At 41.2% G+C, this 23,655-nt stretch overlaps 2 protein-coding genes across 4 annotated transcripts in view; both read right to left on the bottom strand.

The window, feature by feature from the left end:
* ZDHHC3 (zinc finger DHHC-type palmitoyltransferase 3) overlaps positions 1–23,655 on the bottom strand; it is a 435,152-nt gene that overhangs the window by 306,118 nt on the left and 105,379 nt on the right. The gene's annotated exons all lie outside the window — the stretch shown is intronic.
* On the bottom strand, positions 2,038–23,579 carry KIAA1143 (KIAA1143 ortholog). 3 transcript variants are annotated; one of them, XM_049817253.1, is made up of 4 exons: positions 23,355–23,579; positions 21,244–21,403; positions 14,091–14,173; positions 2,038–2,243 (listed from the first exon to the last, which is right to left on the bottom strand). In XM_049817253.1, exons 1-4 carry the CDS (start codon positions 23,460–23,462, stop codon positions 2,049–2,051), a joined length of 546 nt encoding a protein of 181 aa, XP_049673210.1. In that variant the 5' UTR covers positions 23,463–23,579; the 3' UTR covers positions 2,038–2,048. The 3 variants fall into 3 exon arrangements, with proteins under 3 accessions (XP_049673210.1, XP_049673212.1, XP_049673211.1); XM_049817255.1 differs by lacking the exon at positions 2,038–2,243 and adding an exon at positions 3,896–3,922 and having other exon boundaries at positions 23,355–23,575; XM_049817254.1 differs by lacking the exon at positions 2,038–2,243 and having other exon boundaries at positions 10,465–14,173; positions 23,355–23,575.

Below are 23,655 nucleotides of genomic sequence, written 5' to 3'. Positions count from 1 at the left end.
TTAATAACATAGATGTATGTATTTGCTTGAGAAACAAAATGGCTTGTTCATCCCTTGGTTTTATTAAGTCTACAGAGGTCTCCAAAAAGCATTCAAGATTATGGAATTGGTATTTTAAGGAAAGGCAGACCTTGTGGACATATGTGGCTTTCTAACTATGTCTATGTTCCTAAGTGTTTGGCTCAATCTCAGTTGCTGCCCTCTTCTTTTTAAAAATACAATTACAACACAAAGAGAAAACAGCATGTGAAAATGCTCACCAGCAGGTTTCATCATGTTTTTAAAAGTATGGCTATCTTACTGTCCTCATTTCAGAATGGAGGGGACTGGCACTCCAGAGAAGCTGTGGAGTAGTCAGGCAGCCACCAAATGACAGATCCATTTAAATGAGCTTGTGTCCCATACCGTATTGTGCAAGTTTCACCCCCTGATGTGTGCATGGATCCTATTCCCGTAGCAGGTCAGATTCAGAGATATCAGAAAACCTGCCACCTCCAGAATGACTTCTATGTCTCCAGTACATAGTGCCTTTCTAAGACACCACCTATGCATACAGGCTCAGTGTAAGTATACAAGATCTAATGATTAAATAAATATCCCTGTATCAGACATCCAGTATTTGGAAATTTTACACTGCAATTCCACAAATATCTATTAATTGACCTAAGCTCTCCTGCACTTTATGACATATCAGAAATCACATCTTACTAGGGCCTTTCTTTGCATTACAGATTGCACTTCGGCCTAAATATGCATCTCCAGTTCGTTTTTCCTAATAAAAGTACTGGGCACATCTGTGCTGGGCGATAAGTGATAAGTAACATGAATAAATGGCAGGTCAGGCACAGCAAACAGAGCCAGCCAAATCAAAGAGAACTTGCAAGATTCAGACACTGATGATACTAAAGTTTCAACAGCAGCACGCAGAATTGGGCTGTGCCTCCCTCACACCCCATGGGGCTGTTACAGAGGTCACCACTGCAGCCAACGGAGACTTTCACATAACCAAGTTTCCACCTCAGCGTAGAATGATTGCAAAATACAGCCCATCACTGGTACCCTACTTTGGAAAGGGCAATCTTTTCCACTGTGTTTTTTCTTCACTGAATTTTACGGCTGTCTTGCTAAGCCCTCTTTTTGGTCTCTTTTTGGGTGCTCCACAGGCAGTCCCCCATACTCCCCGCAGTTAACCTCCCACCCGTCCCCAACCCACCTGAGGGCCCTGACTCGGCGTTGCCCATCAATTAGGCCACTGATCCCGGGTCGTGGCAGTCAGCAGCCAGAGCAGCGTGCAAGCCCCGGTGTGCCTCGTCCCCGTCCTCATCGCCATCCTCAGCCCGGGGCCACCAGCCCGCAGGCCCCCACACCCTCAGCGGGGCACCCCGGCCCCCAGCTCCCGCCTGCCCACGGTGGCACAGCGCACGGCGGGAGCCAACGCGGTGGCCGGGAGCACCGAAGGGGGGTCGGTGGGCAGCGGGGGTAAGGCGGGTGCCCCACGGCGCAGCCCCCAACAGGAAATAAAAACCCCAAACCCCCAGCCCTGCGCCATCCAACTCTGCTGCAGACAGCCCCTAAGGCAAACGGCGCTGCCGCCCAACCAGGCCCCCCGCCGCGATGGAAGGAAGGGCGGGGAAGGGCGGCGGGGCGCAGGCTCCCGTGGGGGTCCTGCGGGCCGGCTGCGCCGCCGAGCCGCGCTCTGGGAGCGCCAGATGTCGGGCGGGGGGGTTGGGGGGGGACGGGGTGTCTGCGCGTTAAAAGGCGGAACCGGAGATACAACCCCCGGGAAAACCAGGCACAGCCCCGGCGGCCCGCCCGGCCGCGGAGGCAGCCTCCCCGCCCTGCTGCCTGAGGCGCGGCCGCCATCTGCCGTCCCGTTGCCGCGCTGCAGCCGCGACCCGCGACGCCTCGGCGGGGAAGGGCGGCAGAGGCAGCAGCCTGGGCCGGGTCGTTCGCTGAAGGAAATGCCTTGAGGGAAGAAGCCTTTCGGTGAGGGGAAGGCGGGCTCGCTGAAGCAGCTGGACGGCTTCGGCCCTGGCATCGGCCCTCGCTCAGCCCGGGGCCCGTTTGCCTGACAGGACCAAGGGGACGAGGCCCGGAGGGGCCCCCCAAAATCGCTTCGGTGCTGCGGAAGGTGCCTCTGGGGTCCGGTCAGCACCGTGGCTCACACGTTTGGTGCTGCTGCCTGAGGCTGGTGCGACACCAGCGGCGTCCTCCCTCCTCACTCCGGCATTTCCTTTGCAATCCTGTGAAAGGACCAGCGGGTTGAAATGAAGCAAGAATTAGCTCCGACGTTCTGGTAGCCCCGGACTGATTTCAGGCGTAAATTAACGCAGAATCTGGCTACAAATGAGTGCAAATCTCCTGGGTATCTTTGAGCAAGAAAAGCCTGCACAAATGGCACCAGGGATCGGTCAGGAGTAGCTGGAACTGACCAGTGGAACTGGCCAGCAACAGGGCAAACCCCAGCACTTTTTGCTATTCTTTCACTTTTTATGTGCTAATCATACTCATTTCACAGACAGATTCCAGGGTGATGTAAATCACATCCCCTCACATCCTCTGTCTTAAATGCTGGAGCTGCAGACTACCGTCTGCCATTCCCAAGCAGATGTCAAGCCACTTCAAGAAGGGATTTATTTCTTCTCCACTGTTTGGGGGTAATAAATGGATGACGGACAAATGATTGTCACCACTGCAGTCAAAGAGTAGGCATAGGTTGTTACATGTGAGTAACTGCTGAGCTGGAGCATGGGAAGAGCCAAGACCAGCAGAGAAGTTTCTCTTTCTCGTGATCCTTCTTTGGTAACAAGATGTAAATGCTATCACCTCTCACTGCTTTGTTCACATGTACAGCAGCCAGGATACAGTTCTGTGGGCTTTAGAAAAAGGAAATAAGGCTAGAGAGGATGCTTACTAGGTTAGAAAATATTTATTCCTCTGTACCTGTATTGATTACCTTTAGGTATGAATACCAATGACATTCTTATCCTCCAAATGTTCATTCTAGTCAATAACAAAATAAATTTGTATAACAAGAAATCTACAGCTATCCAGGAGGGAAATGAGCTCAGTATATAACAGAGGGGAGAGTTTTGGTGAAAGGGAGAGTGTAGAAAGAAGCCTGCTTATAAGAATTATTGATAAAAGAATTATATATTTATAGAATCCAATTCTGTATCTTGAAGCACTTTATATGCTCAGTCCTCAGTGACAACTGCAACCATTTCAATAATTGCTGTTTGCTGAAGAAAATTGATTTTAAAATCTCCCTGATTTGTTTACAAATTACTATAATTTTTTGTACTAAAGTAGCACCTGAGTCTGTAGCACAGATTAGGGCTCCTCTGGGGTATGTGTTGTGTAAACTCGTAATACAGGAGTGTTGTCCCTTCGAACCATCACCCAGGAACCAGCTTTCTAAACCGCACCGCTCAATGAGATCCACAGGGATGTATTTGTGCGTGTGGTACTGAGTGACTGCACTAAAGCCAACGCCTGAGATAAAAGCATTTATGAGAGCCTAAACAGGCTCTGAAGCACTGAAAGGTGCCTTAAAAAAGCTAGCATCCACACATAAAAGTCTCTTAACTCACTCAAAACCCAAACCCAGCTGGTGTTGCAGGCACCATGGACTCTCTGAACTCCTTAGAGGTGCAGAGGAGTGGGGGGAATGGTGGAGTGGAGTGCCATTCACAGGCACTTTCGGCCTCTGCCTGTGCCAGCCCAAAGCTGAGCACAAAGCAGGTAACACAGGAGGTTTGCAGAGGTGAGACAGGATGCAAACACCTTACCTCACTGATTTGAGAAACAGTCTCGCATGGCAAATGATCACACTGGTTCTGCTCAGGAGGAGCTGTGAACAGGCCCCTTCCCTCCCCCTGGGGAGGATCTTCTGGGTGATGTGCTTGCCTCAGTGCTGGGGCTGTAGGAGGTAAGAAGAACTGAAGAGCAAATGGCCCAAGAGGTACAAGGAAAAATGCACTGGGGCACTCACAATCCAAAAAAATTGCCACCACATGTAAATAGGCAAGTTAGGCACAAAAATGGTAGGAAAAAAGTGTTTTTCTTCTCATGCTATGGTATATGATGAACTGCAAATATGGGAAAACAAGACCTTAAGAAGCAGTATTACCCAGGAAACATGTGACAGGAGCATGAAATGATCCCCATTGCAGTGTCCTAATAACAAGGTTTACCTTCCTCTCAATCTCAGCGTTAACCAGTGGGCAAAATGAATGAAACTGCATTTCAAGGTCAGGAGATCCCATGCCACAGACTGCACCCACAGGAGAGAGAAGATGAGTGTTTTGAGCAATGCAAAGCACAAAGTAGAAACAAATTACATGGGGGAGATCTGCCCTCGGACAAAAGCCTGTGCTGAGCCAATGCATCTTAAGTTGAAACCTAGGGGGCACATAAGTTCTGGAGCACTGACCTGGAGGTGCACTTTATCCCCCGTATACACAACCACAGCAGAAGCTGGGGGATACACACAGAGAATGCACAGCAAAGACAAGGAAGGTAGCCGTGATCTGGACACGCCAGAGTGCGTTGTTTGTCCATCTAGCTCCAAAACATGTGAATGACAAGTCTTGAGCGAAACGGATGACCAAACATGGCAAAAGCTACCCTTGACTGATCCAAAGCCCACAGCAATCAAGGGAAGCCCTCTACAGCAAACCACATGCAGTACCTACAGCTTCAGTGAATACAGTCAGTCTGCAACAAGGAAATATCAAAGATACATAGAGCAAAGGGTGTCTTACAGCATCGTGATGAGCATTTCACCATCATGAAAAACAACTGATACACCCTTCTCTCTGCTGGATGCAGTAAAACAATTTAATGGCCAAATATCCAGTCATAATGTTACCAGATTTCATGGTACATGTTGAATTTTTTCAGGTCTCAGCTTCTTGAAGCATTATGTGATTATGTGAAAAGCCCAGTTTTATTCTGGTTTTGGTTTTATTTTTACTTTAGTTTCTATTCTCCATGTAGTTGTAGAGAAAAGCTCAAAAGCCATGAGTGCTGAAGGGCCAAATTCAAACTCAAATCAAATATATAATATATACATACATATATATACACGTTGTGTGTATGTGTATATATTATAACCCCACTTCATGGTTTGACACAGAATTTTTTAGAACCTGAGGATTTGGCAATACTGTGATCATCAGTGGCCAGGCATGGCCTTTAGGAAGAAAAACATATGGGGTCACATCACTGAACACTGAGGTACCACCAGTCACCAAAGTGACAGTGCCAAATTCTTGGCTGCTCGAAACTGGCATAGTTCCATTGAGTTACATAAATCGGCAGCTGGGTCATGAACTAAAACCTGAAATCAGGGAAAATACAGAATTCTGGGAATGAAGACATTTCCACTTGCTTCACAGCCCCCATCTTTTGTTAAACTTTTTTCTTTTTTTTTTTGGCATTTGCACAGAAAACATGCCAGTGTGTCTTTTACAGCACTCTGAAGAACAAAATTCAAGCTGCTCTGCCTGATATTAAAAGATGTGGCATTTGGTAATATTTGGATGGAATCCAATTGCTAAACTGCTGAACCACTGTTTGTAACGCAAGCACATCTTGAAAGGAAAGCAGCAAAAGACAGATGAAAATGAAATTTATCAACAGGAATAAAAGAACATGTGAGCAGAAGGCAGCAGGAGGACTATCCAGTGTCTGAGAATGGAGAGAAGGGTACCAGCCAAGCGCATTAACAGCGGTATTAGTGATTTAAACACAGCCACATAATGAAGCTGAGCACTAGCGTCATGATAATTTGGAGTGGGAGAATGAGCTTTGGAGTAAGTGAGTGGAAGCACAGCATGTGGCCAAATGTGTGATGGCATGTGAAATGAGAGTGACCCCACCTGCAATATGTTAGATGCTAAAGACCACTGCGGGCTACTTACTCAAATGACAAAATGGAAGTTGCAATATGTAAAATTAATACACATTAGAAGAAACAGATTCTCATGCTATTAAAAAGATCACGGTCTGGTCATAAAAGACTCACAGTTGTGTAACCTCCAACTATTTAGCCTTTGAACAGGTCCAACTGTGCTACGTGTATTCAAGTGTTAGTAATTAAGGGTGGGGTACCAACCTTAAGCTTTGAATTTTCCCAGATATTGTCAGTTTAAACCTGACTCTTGGCATCACTATAGCATGTTTTTGCTTTTAAAAGAAATGGTAAGGCCCTAGGAATATCACATCAGCCTTCCTAATGAGAGAACCATAGAAAATAGGGCTGGAAGGGACCTTGTGAGGTCTAGTCCAGCCCTCTGCCCTAAGGCAGGATCAATTATACCCAAATCACTCCTGACAGATGTTTGTCTAACTTGTTCTTAAAAATGTCTGGCAATGAAGATCCCACAACCTCCCCAGGCAACCTGTTTTAGTACTTCAGTACTGTTAGCAGCTAGAAAGCCTGTCCTAATATCTTCCTTAAATCTCCTTTACTGCAATTTAAATCCATTAGTTCTTTTTGTATTCCCAGTAGACACAGAGAACAATTTATTACTTTCCTCTTTGCAGCAAGCTTTACATATCTGAAGACTGGTATCACATTGTTATTCCCCCCGTCTGCATCTCCTTTCTCTAGATGTATAAACCCACTTCTTTCGATCTGTCCTCACAGGTCATGTTTTCTAGACATCTGATCAATACTACTACTTTCTGCTGGACTTTCCAATGGGCCTACATTTTTCTTTTTTGAAGTATAGTGCACAAAAGTAGACACATTACTCCCGCTAAGGGCTGAAGCAGAGAATAAGTAGGGTAAGAGTACTTCACATTTCTTCTCCATGACACATTGTTTATAGAGCCAAAATTGCATTAGCTTTCCTCACATTGTGGCCTGTGTTCAGTTTTTTATTGACAGCAGTCACAGATATCTTCCTGCAGAATGACCACTGAGTCAGTTGCTCCCATCACTTATGTATGTTGTTGGCTATAGGAATTCAGTGGCAAGACCCTGGAGTGTCCAATGCTTAACTTCTTTGAATTTAAACCTATGCATCTTAAACTACCTTGTTCAGGTTTAGTAAGGAGCTCACGTATCTATCAGTGTCATTTCACTGAGAGCAATGGAGTAACATCAGAAAATAATTTAGCCCAAGCTGCCCATCCAGCATAGAGGAATTCAATGGTTCTTCCCATTAGTACCACGTTTAGCATATTCAGTCTGCAATAATCTGAAATGCAATGGAGGAGTTGGAGCAGTTTAAAATAAAGAAAATTAAACACTGAGTATTACAGCTCAGAGGTATCCCAATATGATGAAGGGTCTCCAACTTATCTGTATCCTGATGGCCATAATGCCCAGTGAGCGGAAGGCTCTTCCAATCACCAATAATACCCAATTTAGGATGAAATGGGAACTGTACTTTATCAGCTCCACCTCAGTTAGTTGTCCAGAAGGGAAGTTCAATCTCTATTCATATCCATAATGTATGGAATTCTATTTGTCTTATAACATAATCTTGACATGTGCGATGAGGAACCAGGTATTGTTTCTCTTTCTGCTCTACAGGCAGATTCTTCTCTGTAGCAGCTGGAATAATTTGCAGGTACAGCCTCAAGCAGAAACAGAAAACAAGTTTCCTCATGATAATGGGGGCTAAACAACCACCCCAAAATACACTGTGGTAAGAAAAGGGTTAACTCTTCAAGTGCCAAAGTGGTTTTTCACCTGAAATAAAATTACAAGTTACCCACCCACTGTTTATAAGCATATTAAACATTTGAATGAAATTTTAAAATTGCTCTGAATTTGACCCTCCTCTAATTTTGATTTTTACCAAGTATTTGAAACAATTTGGTATGATTAAGAATTAATAGTGGAATACTAAGTAGCTCAAAGAAACAAGTCTTCTAACTCCTATCAAACTTGAATGCGTAATTCCCACAGGTGCCTTTGAAACCCCCTATTTTGAATGTTGTTGTCCACTGGATAAACTGCTCGAACATCACTGGCTTTCTACACAAACACAGTCTGCCTGCAATAATTTATGAAAATCATAAAATTGATTTAAGCTCTTCTCAGTGCTCCATAAATTTTATGCAGCCCTTAAATTATAAAACTGCTGCTGCTGCTGTGGCACTGATCAGCACAATGCTTAATCTCTTCTCTCGAGATAGCTGGCATGTCAGAGGAGAAAAGAAGAGACTCAGGCAGCTGAATTGTTTGTTTCAATTTAACAGGGCAGAATAAAACAGCCTAGATGCCAGGGCTGTACTCCCACAGAGACTGTGTGCATCAAGTTTTTATTGCCAAAATAGTTGTTCTAACCTTCCCCTGCCTTTCCTTGGTTTTAAACCAGAAAATAACTTCCATTGATTTCACAAGGACACATTTTTTTGCACACATCATCAGATTTGTGATACTTGATATGTTCCCCTTCTAATTTATCATCGGTGTGTTCCTGTTCTCAGATACATGACAACAAAATTCTGCATCTGTCCAATTACACATTGGTGTAAAAAAGCTCTGCAAACCTCACTACATCCTTATCAGATAGTCTCCCTCTCAGCTCAAAGCTGCACCAGAACAAATGTAGGTTTTCTGCTTTCACTAGAATTAGAGTTTTTAGGAGTGTGTGGGGTTTTTTATCTCTACCTTCTTTGGCAAAGATTAAAAACATAATTTTTGGCACTGAATCTAACACAAGGTGAAATTAAAGTCCTAGTATGGAGCAACTATGTTTCAATGGGCTCCTTTACTCTTAAATTTGGCCTAGTCACGTATTAAACCCACAGACTGCTTTGGCTTTATTGAGATTTTGGCTTGTGCTAGCTAACTCAGATTAAAAGCATGCTTGTTTTTCTGGTGAAGTCTTCATCTGGAGTAGCCCAGTTTTCAAAGGTAAAGGGCTCAGGACATTATTAGAATCACTCTTTTCAGTGTTTCATCCTGGGGATCCAAAGTCAGCAGCTGCTATAGTCTTTTTCTTAGCACTGACACTTTCCAGCTCTTTCCACTCTCCTTATAACACTTCCTAGTCTGTCATTCAGACAGTCGTCATCTTTAAGGAATGCATTTTCAACCTTTCTATACTCACGCTTTTCTCCCACGTAACCCTGTGAGTTTCATTCTTCCTCATATGCTATGTTTTTGCTCAGAGGTATACAAACCATCTGTGCCTCTAATACAATGTTCTTAAATAGCCTCCAGGCAGCTCTCTATGGTTTTTAAGTACTTCTCTTTGCCCTTCAGCCTGCTGTTAACCATTTTCCTCATAGTTTTATAATCTGCCCTTTTAAAGTTCGTTGTTACTGTGTTGTCCCTAAGGGAACAACTCTTTCATGATATCAAAAAAGCGTGCCGTGATCACCGTTACCCCATGGAGGCTTAACAACACCTTCCTCTAATAACTTCTGCCTATTACAAGGTAGCTCCCTCTTGCCCATGGCCTTAACTAATCAAGCATTGCACTGAGGACTGCCACGGGAGTCGAGGAACAGGAATCCTTTGCCATATGGATTGGAATGGCACCAAAGCCACTTTATATCGCCTAATAGAGGAAAACTGCTTTTGCCAGCTGTTAGCTTTACCTCCAACAAAAAATAAGTGATAGTAGGGTAAACACTGTAAAATTCAATCTTGTGCAATTTTCCTGACTGGTCCCATCCATTTTCCCCAGGAGGAAGTTACTTCCAAGGAGCTGGCTCTGAGATTTTACAGGTTCTCAAAATCTTGAGGAAGCCTGCAGGAGGCTGCAGTCACTCACATGAAACCCTGTGGTGTTCTCCCCTGGTTTTAATGGCTTCCCTTGTGACTGCTGCCTCTGGAATGCTCTCAAGGAAGTGAGGCAGAAGGGGAGGTCTAGGACATGAAAAATCTCTTTGCAGATTAACACCTTGCTCTAGGAATGGGAATAAAGGGATGATACTGAAGAGGCAGCTGATACACCAGCCTTGCTGTTTGCTGAATTCACAAAGGATTGATTTATGGCATCTTGCCACAGGAGAAGGCTATAGGTTATTAACCAACTTCAATGGACAAACGCTTGCTGAGACTGCATATCATACCTCTTGTGCTGTACCAAAGGTAATGACTCATCTTCAGGCATGCCTGATGTCCTTGAGAATGCAATTGGCTCTACGTAGCAAAGTGAAGCATTACTTAGTTAATACTCTACAGCACAAGGGAAACAATCAGCTGAAATGATGACATTGCTACTTCCTGCTTTGTTGTAAATCTGCAGCTTCCTAACAGGATTATATACTGAAGCACTGTAAAAAAAAAAAAAGACATTAAGTCCTGTGATGAAACTCAAAAAATGTGTAATTAAACCAGCTAAATACAGGCTTCTTGTGCTCAGTGTCTGCAAAACACAGCCTTTGATCCTCCAAATGATATTTCCTGGAAAAGTGCTGGACACAAAAAATATCAGAATAGAATTCTGACTCATCCCTTCCTGTTTAGGCCAATGAAACAAACATTTGCAGTACAACAAATTTGGTTTTATTTAAGAAAAAAATTAACCTTATCAGACAGGCTAGAAATACAACCCAGGGTAGGAACTCCTGGGCTACCTGCCCACATGTGCATTTTGTTGCTCATTCTGTCCCATGTCTTTGCTATTTCTATCTCATAATGCAGCATTCTTGATGATTCACTTTGATTCCTGTCATTTAGAGAAAGATCCTGTTTCTTCAAAAGAAAGAAAGGTGACAGAGCATCTCATCTTTCCTGATGACATCCAAGCACCTTTGCAACATAAAAAGCCTCCACTACAAGCATCCACTGCTGCAATGCTACTACAGTTCACCAGGTTTATTCCAGTTTACTGCTCAGCTAAGAAGAGCGAGAACTAACACCACCATCAATAAACATTTTGGAGTCTTACTGAACCAGGAAATTTCAAAGGTTTTATTAATAAAAACTATAGAAGATTCCCACATTAGGTAACAGGCCACATCTGACGACCAAGATTCCCATATTGGGTAACAAGCCTCGCTACTTTCACCTTGCTCCTCCACAGCTTCTCTCACACTTAGCTGAGCAAGCTCCACGAGATAAAAACATACATATACGTTCCCCACTACAGGAGGGGAAAAGGACTGGGGATGAGGGCAGGGAAGAGAGAGAGAGGAAGAAAAAGCCAGGAGAATTGTCCATTCCAGTCCTAGCCCCGTGTTCTATGTACTTACTTTGGCTTCCCCTTTATTAGAAAGTTCCTGCAATTATTATTTTTCCACGGCCCATTGCTTAAGGCAGGTGATTGCTTAAGACAGTTTCACATTTCTTTCCTAAATGAACAAGTAATTGTTCTCTTTAGTCACAGGTTTCATGGGGAGTTGATGGCGTGTGTAATTTTCCTGGTGTGTCACATCAAGAACACTGAATTTTCACATGACTACTTGACTATAATGCTTCTGTGCATCACTCACACCTCTTAATAAATATATCCAATTAGTTATTGTTAGGTCAACTGGGAGTGAAATACAATGAATACAAAGGTCTCCTCCTGGTCAGAGCACTACAAATCACAGTCAGAATAAAGGAAAGAAACTGGGTTTCTGTATCCGCCTTTCTTTCCCCTGCTGTGTTGCCTGAAGAACAACATACTTTTCATTGTATTATTTCCAAGTAAACCCAATTAATTTATTTGCATTCCAGACATCTGTCATGAAGTTGTAGGGCAAGGAGCATGATTAAGCAAAAGTACTGCACCCGGTATTTTGAGGTAACCCTCTTTTCACTGGACTTCAGTCTCCCAAGTCTTTCACTAGAAATATTAATTTTTGTTTAAATGCAATTACTAGCCAGATTCAAACAAGACCTCAATCTTATTTTGAACATGCCAAATCAGCTGCATATTTGGGAGGCCCTCTCTAATTTTAAGGTAAATCCAAATTCCTTCTGATCTTTGGCAAGCATTTATCTCATGATAGCCATATCTCCTAAATTGCCTCACAGCTAAAGTGAAGAGCTTTCAGGCTGCGCAAGAAAAATGTAAGCAAGTATATTTTTGTGCTGACAAACAGAACCAGAAAAGTTTAAGTAAGCAGTCAATGGTTAATTCATTCTTTCAGATGAGTCTCAGCAAGTCCGAGTATTTACTCAGTTGTTGAAATATGCCCAGATATTCCTTCAGTATACTGTAATGCTACAGGATTTCTCATGGGGGTATATATATAGATAATTAATGGATTCAAACAAGTTTTAAGTATACAAAATAAATGGAAAGATTAATCCCTGGGAACCTTTGATTCTGTATTTCTTCTTCCTACATTTGATTTTCTTTTCTACATATGCAGAATACAGACAAATTATGTATTTATAAATGTAACATGTCCTCATGGGAATAATCAGGTTGTCACGCTGCACCTCTCTGGCAGTTCTAATATCAGACCAGTGCTACAACAAGACTTTAATATCCATTTATAGGTCTGGTTTTAATTTTCTGAAAGGACAACAGATCTATTCATTTTCAAAATCAGGGTAATATGCACTCGCACAGTTAGTGTGAAATAGTATGCAGACTTGCATCTGATCTTATGCTGCAGGAAGTTGGTATGTATGAAGACAGGCAGCAGTCATGGGAAGCTCCATTAACATGTGACAAAAAAATCCCATTTTATGTACTGAAATTTTCATTAAAATATGTTTGGACCACTTAAAGGAAATGTAATTTATTGTTTAATACCAGATTAACAAACTAAAACCAGCTGTTTCAGACAGCAACTTCAAATTTGCTCCTCAATGAAGCTTTACCACCCAAATGATGTTGGATGTCCTGTCACACAGCAGAAGAACTGGTTTCATGCCTCATACCCTGTAATTCTGCAGCAGTCTCAGGTCTTCCTTATATATGGTTACAGAACATACCATACTTCCAAATCATTTCAAAGTCACTAGTCCCATTTCACCACCCTGTTCTCCCCAATCCCATCAGCTCTCAGTGTTATTTTGAATTTCAGCACGTTGTGTTACATAAATGGTACAGAAATGGTCACTTTCAGTGTACTGTACATGGGCAACTGAAAAATTTTAAAACTTTGTATCACAGCTTTAACATTTCTTGACTTAAATTTCCTGTTTACAATTTCCTACTTGAAGAAAACCAAAATAATGCTTCTCCACAGCTTAAAGATGAAACATTTTTTAAAAATACACTGTTCGAGATCCCAAATAATTATGAACACATAGGTAGCCAACTGGAACAAATATACTTAAAAAAAAAATAAAACCACCACCAAAATACTGACCTCATCAGTATGATAACCAAAGTACACAATCTCCAAGGGTTTAGGCATCTTTCTTTTGCATTAATTGATACCATCAACTACAATCAAAATTTTTATATCTTGCTAGCACAATCAATTCAAATGAATTTGATGCTTCTTAGATTGCATTCACCAAAGACAGGATTAAGACTAGATGATTTTAGCAACTGCAGGCTCACTTACTGCAAGTGCTCTGCGAAGAGCTAATCAGCCAAACCACACGTACAAAAGTTGTGCAAACTTCTGTTAAGCTATGAGACAGAAAACTTCAGTCTCTGTTCCACAGCAATGAAGTCTCTCTCTTTTGAATGTCAAGTCAACAATAACAGGTAAAACCCACACAACTGTCAAATAAGGCCAACAAATAGAGAGGAAATGTGTTTTTAGTAACAGAGGACATTTTCAAATGTATTGATTGAAAATTTGTATAAACTGGATATGTACAGGTGTATTTTGCTACTCATTTGTGACCTCAAAAAGCTTTTACATACATAGTTAAATTCTCTTTTAAAATAAAGACAGGACATATTGTTCCTACAGTTCCATCTGAACTGCAAAGACTTGGCTCTTGCTAGTTTTATACTATGTTTCTCTAGTTGGACTATAACAAAGTAAGAGAAGACTCAGATACCATGCTTCAATTTCTAGGAAAACCTTCAATCTTATTAAGATCCCTAGAAGGGTAAGTAAAATATAAAAAAATACAACTCCTAATCATCATTTTCCTCATCATCAAATGAGAGAAGACTGCTATTTTTTATTTGCTTAGCTGCACTCTGAGGAGTAGTTGCTTCTCTCTTAGTTTTCTTTGCCTCTTTCATCTTCTTACTTGAACTTACATTGAAATCCAAAAACTTCTCTGATGAACGTTTGGCTGGCTTCCTGAACATAATTTTTCCATCAGCAGGCTCTGGTTCACCACCTATAACAAAGAGAGTAAAATCAGAACTCATCTGCACATGTTCACACACATATACAGACCTTCACTATTATCTTTCCTTATTCCCTAGAACCAAGATCAGCGAGACCTCTGATAGAATACAACAATCATGAAAATGTATTTTTTGGCTACAAAGTCTGTATTGATGAATGTCCTTCATGCACACACATCTTGTTCCATGGCAACCAGCCCTTGAAGACAGTTCTCCTGCAGTTCGTATTAGAAATGGGTTCTCGCTAACCAGAGCTTTAACTTAGAAGAGACTGCGAGCAGTAGAGCTTTTCCCACACAATCCAGCCACATACACTTACCAACATGGAGAGGACAACTTAATAGGGTCTTCTAATTCCACTTCACCATTTGTAAAATTCGTGAAAACAAATGCACTTATTTCAGAATTACTGTATCTCTTTAAAGAACAAAATGGCACATACACAAGACAAAGCTTTTTCTTCTAATATACTCTGTCCTGCTGAGACAGCTAAACAGATCACATGGTCATAAACCTGCCTTTTATTATCATATAGGATGAAAGTTTTAGGGCTTCTTTGTATCTGCAAAATCACCAGACAATTCCAAGTGACTAATTCTGCTCCTCTGCATGTGCTACAGCAAATAACAATTTTAAAAACCAGAGAAGTCCCTTCCAGGATTATCAGGCAGAGGAGGAAAGCTACTGCACAAGTAACAGCATCAAGGCAATAACTCTGGAAAAAAAAGCATAATTGTAAAGTCATGAATCAGACACAAAGGCTCATGCTGCAGTAGTTTGCAGGTTTTATAATGTATATGTGACAGGATGTTAAAGAACCATAGGTTCTGCGCAAAATATTTTTCCTAAAGTAGTTGTGTGAAATTCATTATTCAACAGAAATTTCCTAACAATATGCATGTGTTTGACAAGATTATGTGCTATTTAATTCTAGCCAATAAATATCTTTTGTCTTTAGCATGAATTCTTTCCTCAATATATAAGCATTATGGCTGAAGACTAACAGTTCAGTGTTATCATACACAGCACTGGCTGAAACACTCTTCAGTGCATACTCCAAACAATACAACTATCAAATCTGGTGTCTTAAGGGTTGTGTGGTATAAATGAGGGCATCAACTTCACTAGGAAACTTCACTTGGAATTCAGTTTCAGAGACCCTTTTTAAGAAGAAACCTAGCTTTAAAAGCTAAGCACCCATTCTGTCAATGAGTTCTACAAAATGCATGCTTCTGCACTAGTTTATGAAAGAATACTACTATGCAGAAAATAACTAACCAGTTTCTGGGAAAGTATTTCAGGACTGCTGCATTAGAAAAGCATTACAGTTACAAGGAATTACCAGCAAAAATAAACTGTAAATATGAAAAGCATACCTCTCAATGGATCTGTTGTGAATTCTACACGGAAAGCTTAGGTGTTTATTTGCTGTGCATGTGATACAGTAGTTTAGGAAATGCCTGTGGTAAATTCTGGGAGGGAAAAATAACTGTTTCTGAAAACATATCACACCAAACCAATCAAAATGCACTATGTATCATTTTTCTCAGAAGTTGGGCCTCCATTTTTCAGCTCATAAGTTTAATATCAAATAATTCCCCTTACTAATTAATTGTTGCTTAACTACAATGTTTATTTGGAAAAACAGATCTTCTAACTTAAACAAGATCTGAGGCACAATATAAGCCAAATTCTGAAAAAAAAACCAAAAAAAACAAAAAAAACCCCATCTATTAGAAAAATTTCACTTATGAGCAGACCCAACTGTCTATGTACTTGAGCCAGCCAGTGTACAGACTGTGTACAGTACCAGTACAGCTGTGAAAATAGGACAACCAGCAATTACGACATTTTCTCAGAATGGTAAATTGAAAAACCAAGCCCCTAAAAACGTAATGAAAGCATATCCACAAAATAAATCAGGTAAACAGCTATGTACTCGTAGTCCATGAAAAAATGGAAGTCTGAAATGTCAATTTTACTCCCAGCTTTTCTGCTACCCACGCTGTGAACTGCACAAACTAATTTCACCTTGTCTACCAGATGGAAAAACTGATAAGTATCTTTGCAATATGAATTTAAACACCTAATAAGCAAAGTGCATAAACAGAGCAAAGCTCAAAAACTCCACCAAAATGGCAACTAGCTTAGCTCTGACCTCCAGGGCCTCAATACTATTTGCAGATCATTCTGCATCAAAGGAAAAGATTTTAGCTCTTGGCCTGGTTAAACACTGTCAAAATTTCATTATATGCTCAGGGACATTCCTTTCAGCAGGCATCCCAGGCCAACTTCAGAGAGCTATGATGTGTTGGCAATGCTTGACAAAGAACAAAGGAGATAAGGAAACACAGTAGGCTTAGCCTTACCTTAGCAACTTGTGGAAACAGGGAGAACACACAGACTATGCTTTTTGAAAGAATTTGATGTAGCAGCTCAAGAAATTTGTGTTGATTTGTTAAAGATTGTCTTTTCCAGCTGGTAAAAAAAATTCGCATCATCTTTTCTATCTTTACCAGACTCTTATGTGTCAGCTGTCCTTTTTTATTTGTATCGATGACTTCCAAAACCTGAGTGTATTAAGCAATGCAAAGAAGAGACTGAAGAAACAATCTCAGTGTTAGCAGTTTTTCCAACAGAGCCCTGATAAAAGACAGTATCAGTATTATAAATTATGGAGAGCAAGATTTCTGATAAACACAGTGAAACACACAAAGTAAAATACAACCAACATAAAGGCATTACAGGAGAAATAATAAAATCCACTTCTGATAAGAGAGTCCAAAAACTACACTAGGAGTTCAAATTCAGACTGTTCTTAGTCACTGCTGCTTTTACCTGGATCACAAACCTTTACACTGCTTGGCTAAGAGGGGCATAATCAAACATTGAGCTGAAAACTCACTTCACAAGTGACATCAATTTAAGAAGCCACAAATCAGAATTTTGTTCCTTCTCTTTTAATTCCAAGTTCTATATTACAAGAGAAGCAGAAATGAGGGTCTGAAAAAGAAACACTGCTCTTCAGTTTACTGCATTTTTTATTTAGTAGTCATTTGTGTGGTTAGCAGCACGATTTTTCAGCAGTTTCTGTCTGCATGGGTCAATGAGGCAATGACAGGAAACACAAACGCCACTGAACTGGCAGAACAACAACAGGAGGAGCAGCGCAAAAAATATTTCAAGATATATGTCTATTCTATGATAAAGGTTGGAAAAAATGTATGATAACCTGGCAAATTTCTTAATGGTTTCTAAGGTTTGAAGGTCAGATCAGCCATTTCAGATTCTCCTTCTAGTGCTTTCTGGCCACCCACCTCTATGCATGCCTTTGGAAGTATTTTCTACAGGAATTCCGCACACTGGTATCATGAAGATAAAAAGGCCGGTCTTGCTCAGATACTCAGTCTCAATCGTTTATGAGGACACTTGGGAAAGTTTTTGTTACTTACATACTGTAAAATTAACTTTTATTTATATTCCTGCTGTTCACATGATGAAGAGCAGCATGAACTCTGTGATATGTATCTGATGTAATAGCTGCTTAAGCTAAGGAAAGAGCTCCAATATCCAAGACAGCATGGACTGTGTTCTCCTTGTCTCTCCTCTCTCTTGTCCTCCCCCAACCCCAGCATACAGAATGAGACAAGAATAATATTAAAAGACTTTGAATGAGTAAGGACACCTTCTTCCAAATTTGCTCATCTGCATGTATCAGAGTGTCCCAGAGGCCAGGTGAACTAGAAAAGCAGTAGAAAGATCAATTCCATAGACTAAAATGAGTGCTGGGATAAAGTATCTTGCAGTAATTGCCATCTTTTCTTTTGTGCAAATTTTATTTCTCATAAGACCATTTTAATTTGTCTCTGAACCAACAGGAATGATTTATAAAATGCTGCATAAAAATATTAAGCAAAATGACTGTTGATAAACAAATTACTTCTTTTTAAAAAGCCTCCAAGTCAGTCCTCCATAGAGAAAAATATCTCAATATGGAAGGGTGTTTTCTCATATAGGAAAGGTTCAGTCCTAAATAAAGTTCCTTGTGACTATACTTGCAAAAGCCAACCTACAAGCTTCACTAAATTTTCTTCTGCCTTAGGAGACAACTAAGTGCAGCTAGGACATTAATCAGCTGGTTTTGCCAAATTAATGCAAAAGCATTACTCATCTGTAAAGGAAAATGCGAGTCACAGGAACTGCTGGTGCCTGAAATAAAAAAAAGTGTGGCCATGTCAGACTGGTTCTAGAAGAACAGGAAGGAGAAACTATGTAAATGAGATATGGAAAATCCTAGAATAATATCCCAAACCAAAGCCTGATGACAAGGACCCTCAAATGAAGACAATCACTACAGATATAAAGGAGGAGAGGGCAGAACCTCAAAACTGAGTACTTGCCATGTTCTGAAAAACTTAACAGTTTCTATTCACAACAGATGGTTAGCAGCACATTACTTATGATGTATGAAAGTGCCTCAGCACTGATGCATGGTGGAAAGGAAGATTAGCAGTTGGAAAGTTTACTTCCCTGCTACCTTTTCAGCTTCATGTAATTTTACTAATGATCTGATTTGGGGCTATGCATTATGGTCTAGTACCTGTTAAATTAATTTCACTTTCAACTCTGGTATAAAAATCAAAGCAACAAGAAATGTAATCAAATCATTCAGCATCAAACTTTCTTTATACTTCCCATCTTCAGAATTGACAATTATCCAAAAAAAAGAACAGAAATTAACACATTATTCAAAACTCTCTTTATTAAACTGGCAGTAACCAGCTGTCTAAATACCTGTCTGACTGGAAATCAGAATTTAAATCTAGAGGTCAGACTGACAGTGCAAAGATGGCCAAAGACTCAAAAAAACCTTCAGTAAGCTGTAGCACAGTCACCCATACCTTCACTGGAAATTTTGCACTCGGTCCTGGCCATAGCAGAGGAACACAGTAGCACTTACCCTGTTTATTCCCATAAGCCAAAAAAAGGAAAAGGAGGCCAAGACCTCATATTAACAGCAGAGGCAGATGAACGAATAATAATACAATAATGTAGAACAGAGGGCAGCAGTCCCCAGAGCATAGCGATTCAACACTCTGCTACCTACTACCGTGGATTTTTTCCTCCAAATGCAAGTTATTACTGAAGGGCTAATAAGCAAAGGTGCCAAAGTCCTACAGGCACTCAATACTACCATCCTCACTACATACAATTATGTCTTAGGAATGTCTTTTTCCACCAAAGAAGTTCAGTTACTCTATTCAAATACACTTCCATTTCATACTGTGTATTCAGCTTGGTAGCTCTTTTGGACTTTTTTCACAGCATGGACTCCATCTCAATAGACTCTCATGGACAACTACTTTTTGCCTAGCCTTACAAAATCGTTTTTCCTCCTACTGTGATCATTCAAAATTCAAGTTGCTTATATGAAAAGGAAACCAATGCTCAGAAAGAATCATGCCATTTCCTTCCAATGGGTTGAAATTTCTCCCAACAGTAGGAAAGTGATCCCACTTTTGAAAAGAAATAATGTTTTCTTTACAACTTTACAAACTACAACACCAAGCACATTACACTTCAGGAAGTAAGCTGGAAGCAGAATGCATTTTCTCAGAGGAGTTCAAATTATATGAACACAACCCTCAGTTCACTACCTGTTTATACCTAACGTATACATATCTACCTGCAGAAACAAATCAGATGTAGTTTTATTTAGTTTCAGACTAACCTGCATTACAAAAATTGAGAATTTTTCAACAATCTTCTTTTCAAAAATATAAGATTCTCAATGTATTTTCTCCCACTACTGTTATCTGACTTCTCCATTTATATAATTTCTACCATTTAAATTTTAACACATACTTCTAGATAGGGACAGCACAAACCTGAATTTTTGAATCCAAATGGCAGAAAAAGACAGAAGCTAAGGATGTCCTATCGATAGCGGTGTGCTAGGCTCTCAATCTGCTCTAAGCTCAATTTACAGCCTTTGTAAATAGCCACAATGGCTAACCAAGGAAAAGGTCCACAGCTTCCATGAATCACCTTTCTATTTTATACTTGTGAGGTTCCAGTTTTATATTTTTAATTGTCAAGACAGTTCCACTAGAGGCAGTACTAGCTACCTTTAATCTGTCAAGCCTTCTGTCAGCAAAAAATAAAGATAAAACTACATTTCATCACACCCTGTGTGATTATGGAAGTTTTTGGACTCTCAAAGCACTTATGTCAACCATATCTGAATGATGAATACTGACAGAAATTCTTAACATAACTGTATCCATCAACTATAGTTTCACATCTTTATTGCCTAACTGCAGCAACCTCTCTCACACCACTTCCATCTTTCCATTCTTGAAAAGCCTATTAAATAACTTAGATAAGGCTTTCTAATTCTTTCTAGCAAATAAACATTTTTTTCTATACCTTGCTGTTTGGTGGCACTATTGCACCACCTGTTATTTTCAACTAATCAATTTAGTTTTGCATAATATATTTGCAAGTCACAACGCATACTGGGGATAATTTAAGCAAGTAATAACATGGACCAGTCAGTTAAGTGAACACATTACCAAGCTTACTCACCTGCTATTCTTTCCACTGAAGCACTACACTGAGTTTTCTCCTTCTGCCCATCACTCTCTTTCATGAACTCATACAATTACCTTTAAGACATCCACTCTGCCATCAAATTTGGCTGAACTAATGAGTTCAAATAATTAATGAGTTCAAAAATTATCACAGGTGATGTCAAAAGACTGTGTGCCAGGAAAATGACACACCATAACAAAAAAAACCCCCAACCATTTATTTAAGGTGGTATTTGGAGGTAGGATGAAGCACAATCAAGAAGCACAATCAAGAAGCACAGGACTGTAACACTATAAAATGCCAGACAGCTTGAATATGTACTCAACGACTTCAGATTAGGAATCACAAGTGCAAATTATTTAGCTGAAAATTTCAAAACAATTAATGAAAGGTAATATTAAATGGTAGAAAAATAAGCAAATTATCAAGCTCCCTTTTATGGGTTATCTCTCTTTGATTCACTCACCTGATTCATTTGACTTTAAGGCCTCTTTGATTTGCTGTTTAATTTTCTTTGCTTCTTCAGCAGTCAAGTCCCCTTTTTTCAGTGTTACCACTTGAGGCTGCTCATCTTCGTTGTCACTGCCGATCTCACTATCACCATCTGCAAGTGGAAGCTGCTCTCTCTAGACAGGAGAGAAATAAAAGCAGTTCTGATCACCACACCAAATCACAACCACTAAGGGAGGGCTAGTTCTCTTTGGTTTCACTTTTGCAGTAAGGTTAGTGAGGAGACTTGGCACAGCTGTCAGTGCCAGGCCCTCCCAGCACACTCCAAATGACACTCCAATTCTATCACTGAGACGTAGTGTCCCCTAGAAAAAAAACATATGGGCTCTTTCAATTAGAGACCAAAACAGTAGGAACTTGGAAGGTAAGAAATTAATTCCTTTGTTCGTTATCTTTACTGTACAAGCACTGCCTGCCATGCAACACTAAGAAAATCTTAAATGCATGGGTTCAAATTTGAATCTTCTATGCTGTACTCAAAACAGCGCAAAGGGAAAGGGAGTCCCTCGTGGCTTTGTTATTAAAGCTGCCTAACCAAATCACTGTAAGCATTACTGACACAAGGAAGACCATGTCCCTGTTTCTATTCTCTCAAACTTGTGCTCTAAGACAGAAGAATAATTTGGGATAAAATTTTATAAAAAGAAACTTTCTGGCACGGAAACCTCAATGCAACAACATAAAGTTTGGCAATATTAGAGAAACTGAAAACTTAATCTCATAAGGAAAAGTATAGATAGTATTACCATAATCTATTGAATTTACCAAGAGGTAGACAAAATGCAAACTTCTTTGGGAAGTTAAACAGTTAGTAATAAAGGCATACTTTTATCTCAAATTCCAGTTCATCACAAATTTCTTTTTTTAACAAATCATTGTGACTATTACTTTACTAACCAATCTGGAGAGGTTAGATGATAATGGCCTCTTCAGCTTAAGATCCACAATATACTAGAATTGAACCTTAGAAAGGCAATACAGGAGAATGGTGCAAGTGGTGAAAGTCAATACATTCCCATCTGTAATAAAAGGTATTTTCACAAGTAACTTGTATATCCACAGTGGCAGAAGTATGATTCAAATCAAGGCCGTAACAACGACCCACTGGGGTCACTGCTTTTTTTTTTTTTTTTTTTTTTTTTTTTTGCTAGGTTAGTTTTCAGCTGCATACAGGTCAGGTGGAATCATCCAAAGATTAGTGCAAGTACAACCAGGTAACAACGTAACTGCACAAGCAGCACTACCAGCTAATGTTAAACTGTAGCTTAAATTTACATCTCCTTAGTCATCAAAAAGAAACAACTTTGCATCTGCTATATTACGATAATGACAGGCCTCTTTCTTAAGGTACCCTGTAAAACCTTAGTTAGCAGGAAACATGGGCAAAAGCACACTGGAAACAGAAAAAAACAGTCCCCTCAGAAAAGGCTGCCTTTTAACAAGCTCACTCAAACCCTGCTGCCCCTGCCCTGCCGTCACACCGGAGTCTGTGTCTGCTGACCTATGTTAAGATGACTTTAACTCCTTTCCAAGACATTTTTTTACTATAGCCTTAAAACACACTTTCCCCCCCACCTGGGCTTTGTAAGGGCAGTTAAAATTTGGGACATCGCTGCCGTTTCCCCCGTTGCCCCCACAGACCACTTGGGCGCTGACAGGTCGGCACTGGCTGCTCTGCACAGGGCACCATGATCACCACGGCTGCAGTTATTAAAAACAGCGATGGGGAGGGGCACTACAATCTGTTGTTGTTTTGAATCTCTAACACAGAAGCAAAAACAAGCTACGAAGACAGTTTCAGCTCATTTTAAGCGGGTAACTACTGTTCCCCCTCGCCCTACAGGGACAAAGCCTTCAAGTGCCGCTTCCCCACCGCCTTCGTTTCAAGCCCGAGGGGCGGGGGGGGGGGGGGAGGCATCGCGGCGCGGGAGGCCCCAAGAAGCGGGCGCTGCCCCTTCCCACCCCCGGGGAGGGGCCGGCCGCGGCGGTGGGCAAGGAAGCAGGGCCCCGACACAAGCCCACGGGCGGGGAGGGCCGCGCCGCCCGAGCGCCGGGCCAGGCCGTTACCTTGGTTTCCACCGTGGGCCCCTCCCGATACCCGACCTGCCGCTTGAAGCGGCTGAGAAAGGCGGGCTCGGCCGGCCGCACGTAGGAGACCTGGTTCCTTTTGCTCATGGCCGCTGCCCGCGACTAAGCCGCGCTGCCGCCTCCCCCCCCAACGTCTGGGCCGAGCGGGCGCGAGCGGACGGTGGCCCTAGCGGGACACAACTAACACACCTCCTCCCTTCCGTAACTCTCTCCGTCACGTGAAAGGAGCGAAGGCACTTGCAGCCAATGGCGAGAGAGAAGCCGGAGCGGGGTAGGATGT

This window comes from Accipiter gentilis, chromosome 14, assembly GCF_929443795.1.
Source record: "Accipiter gentilis chromosome 14, bAccGen1.1, whole genome shotgun sequence".
Lineage (NCBI taxonomy): Eukaryota > Metazoa > Chordata > Aves > Accipitriformes > Accipitridae > Astur > Astur gentilis.
Note: the sequence above shows the minus strand (reverse complement) of the source record. Positions and strands in the feature narration are given on the sequence as shown.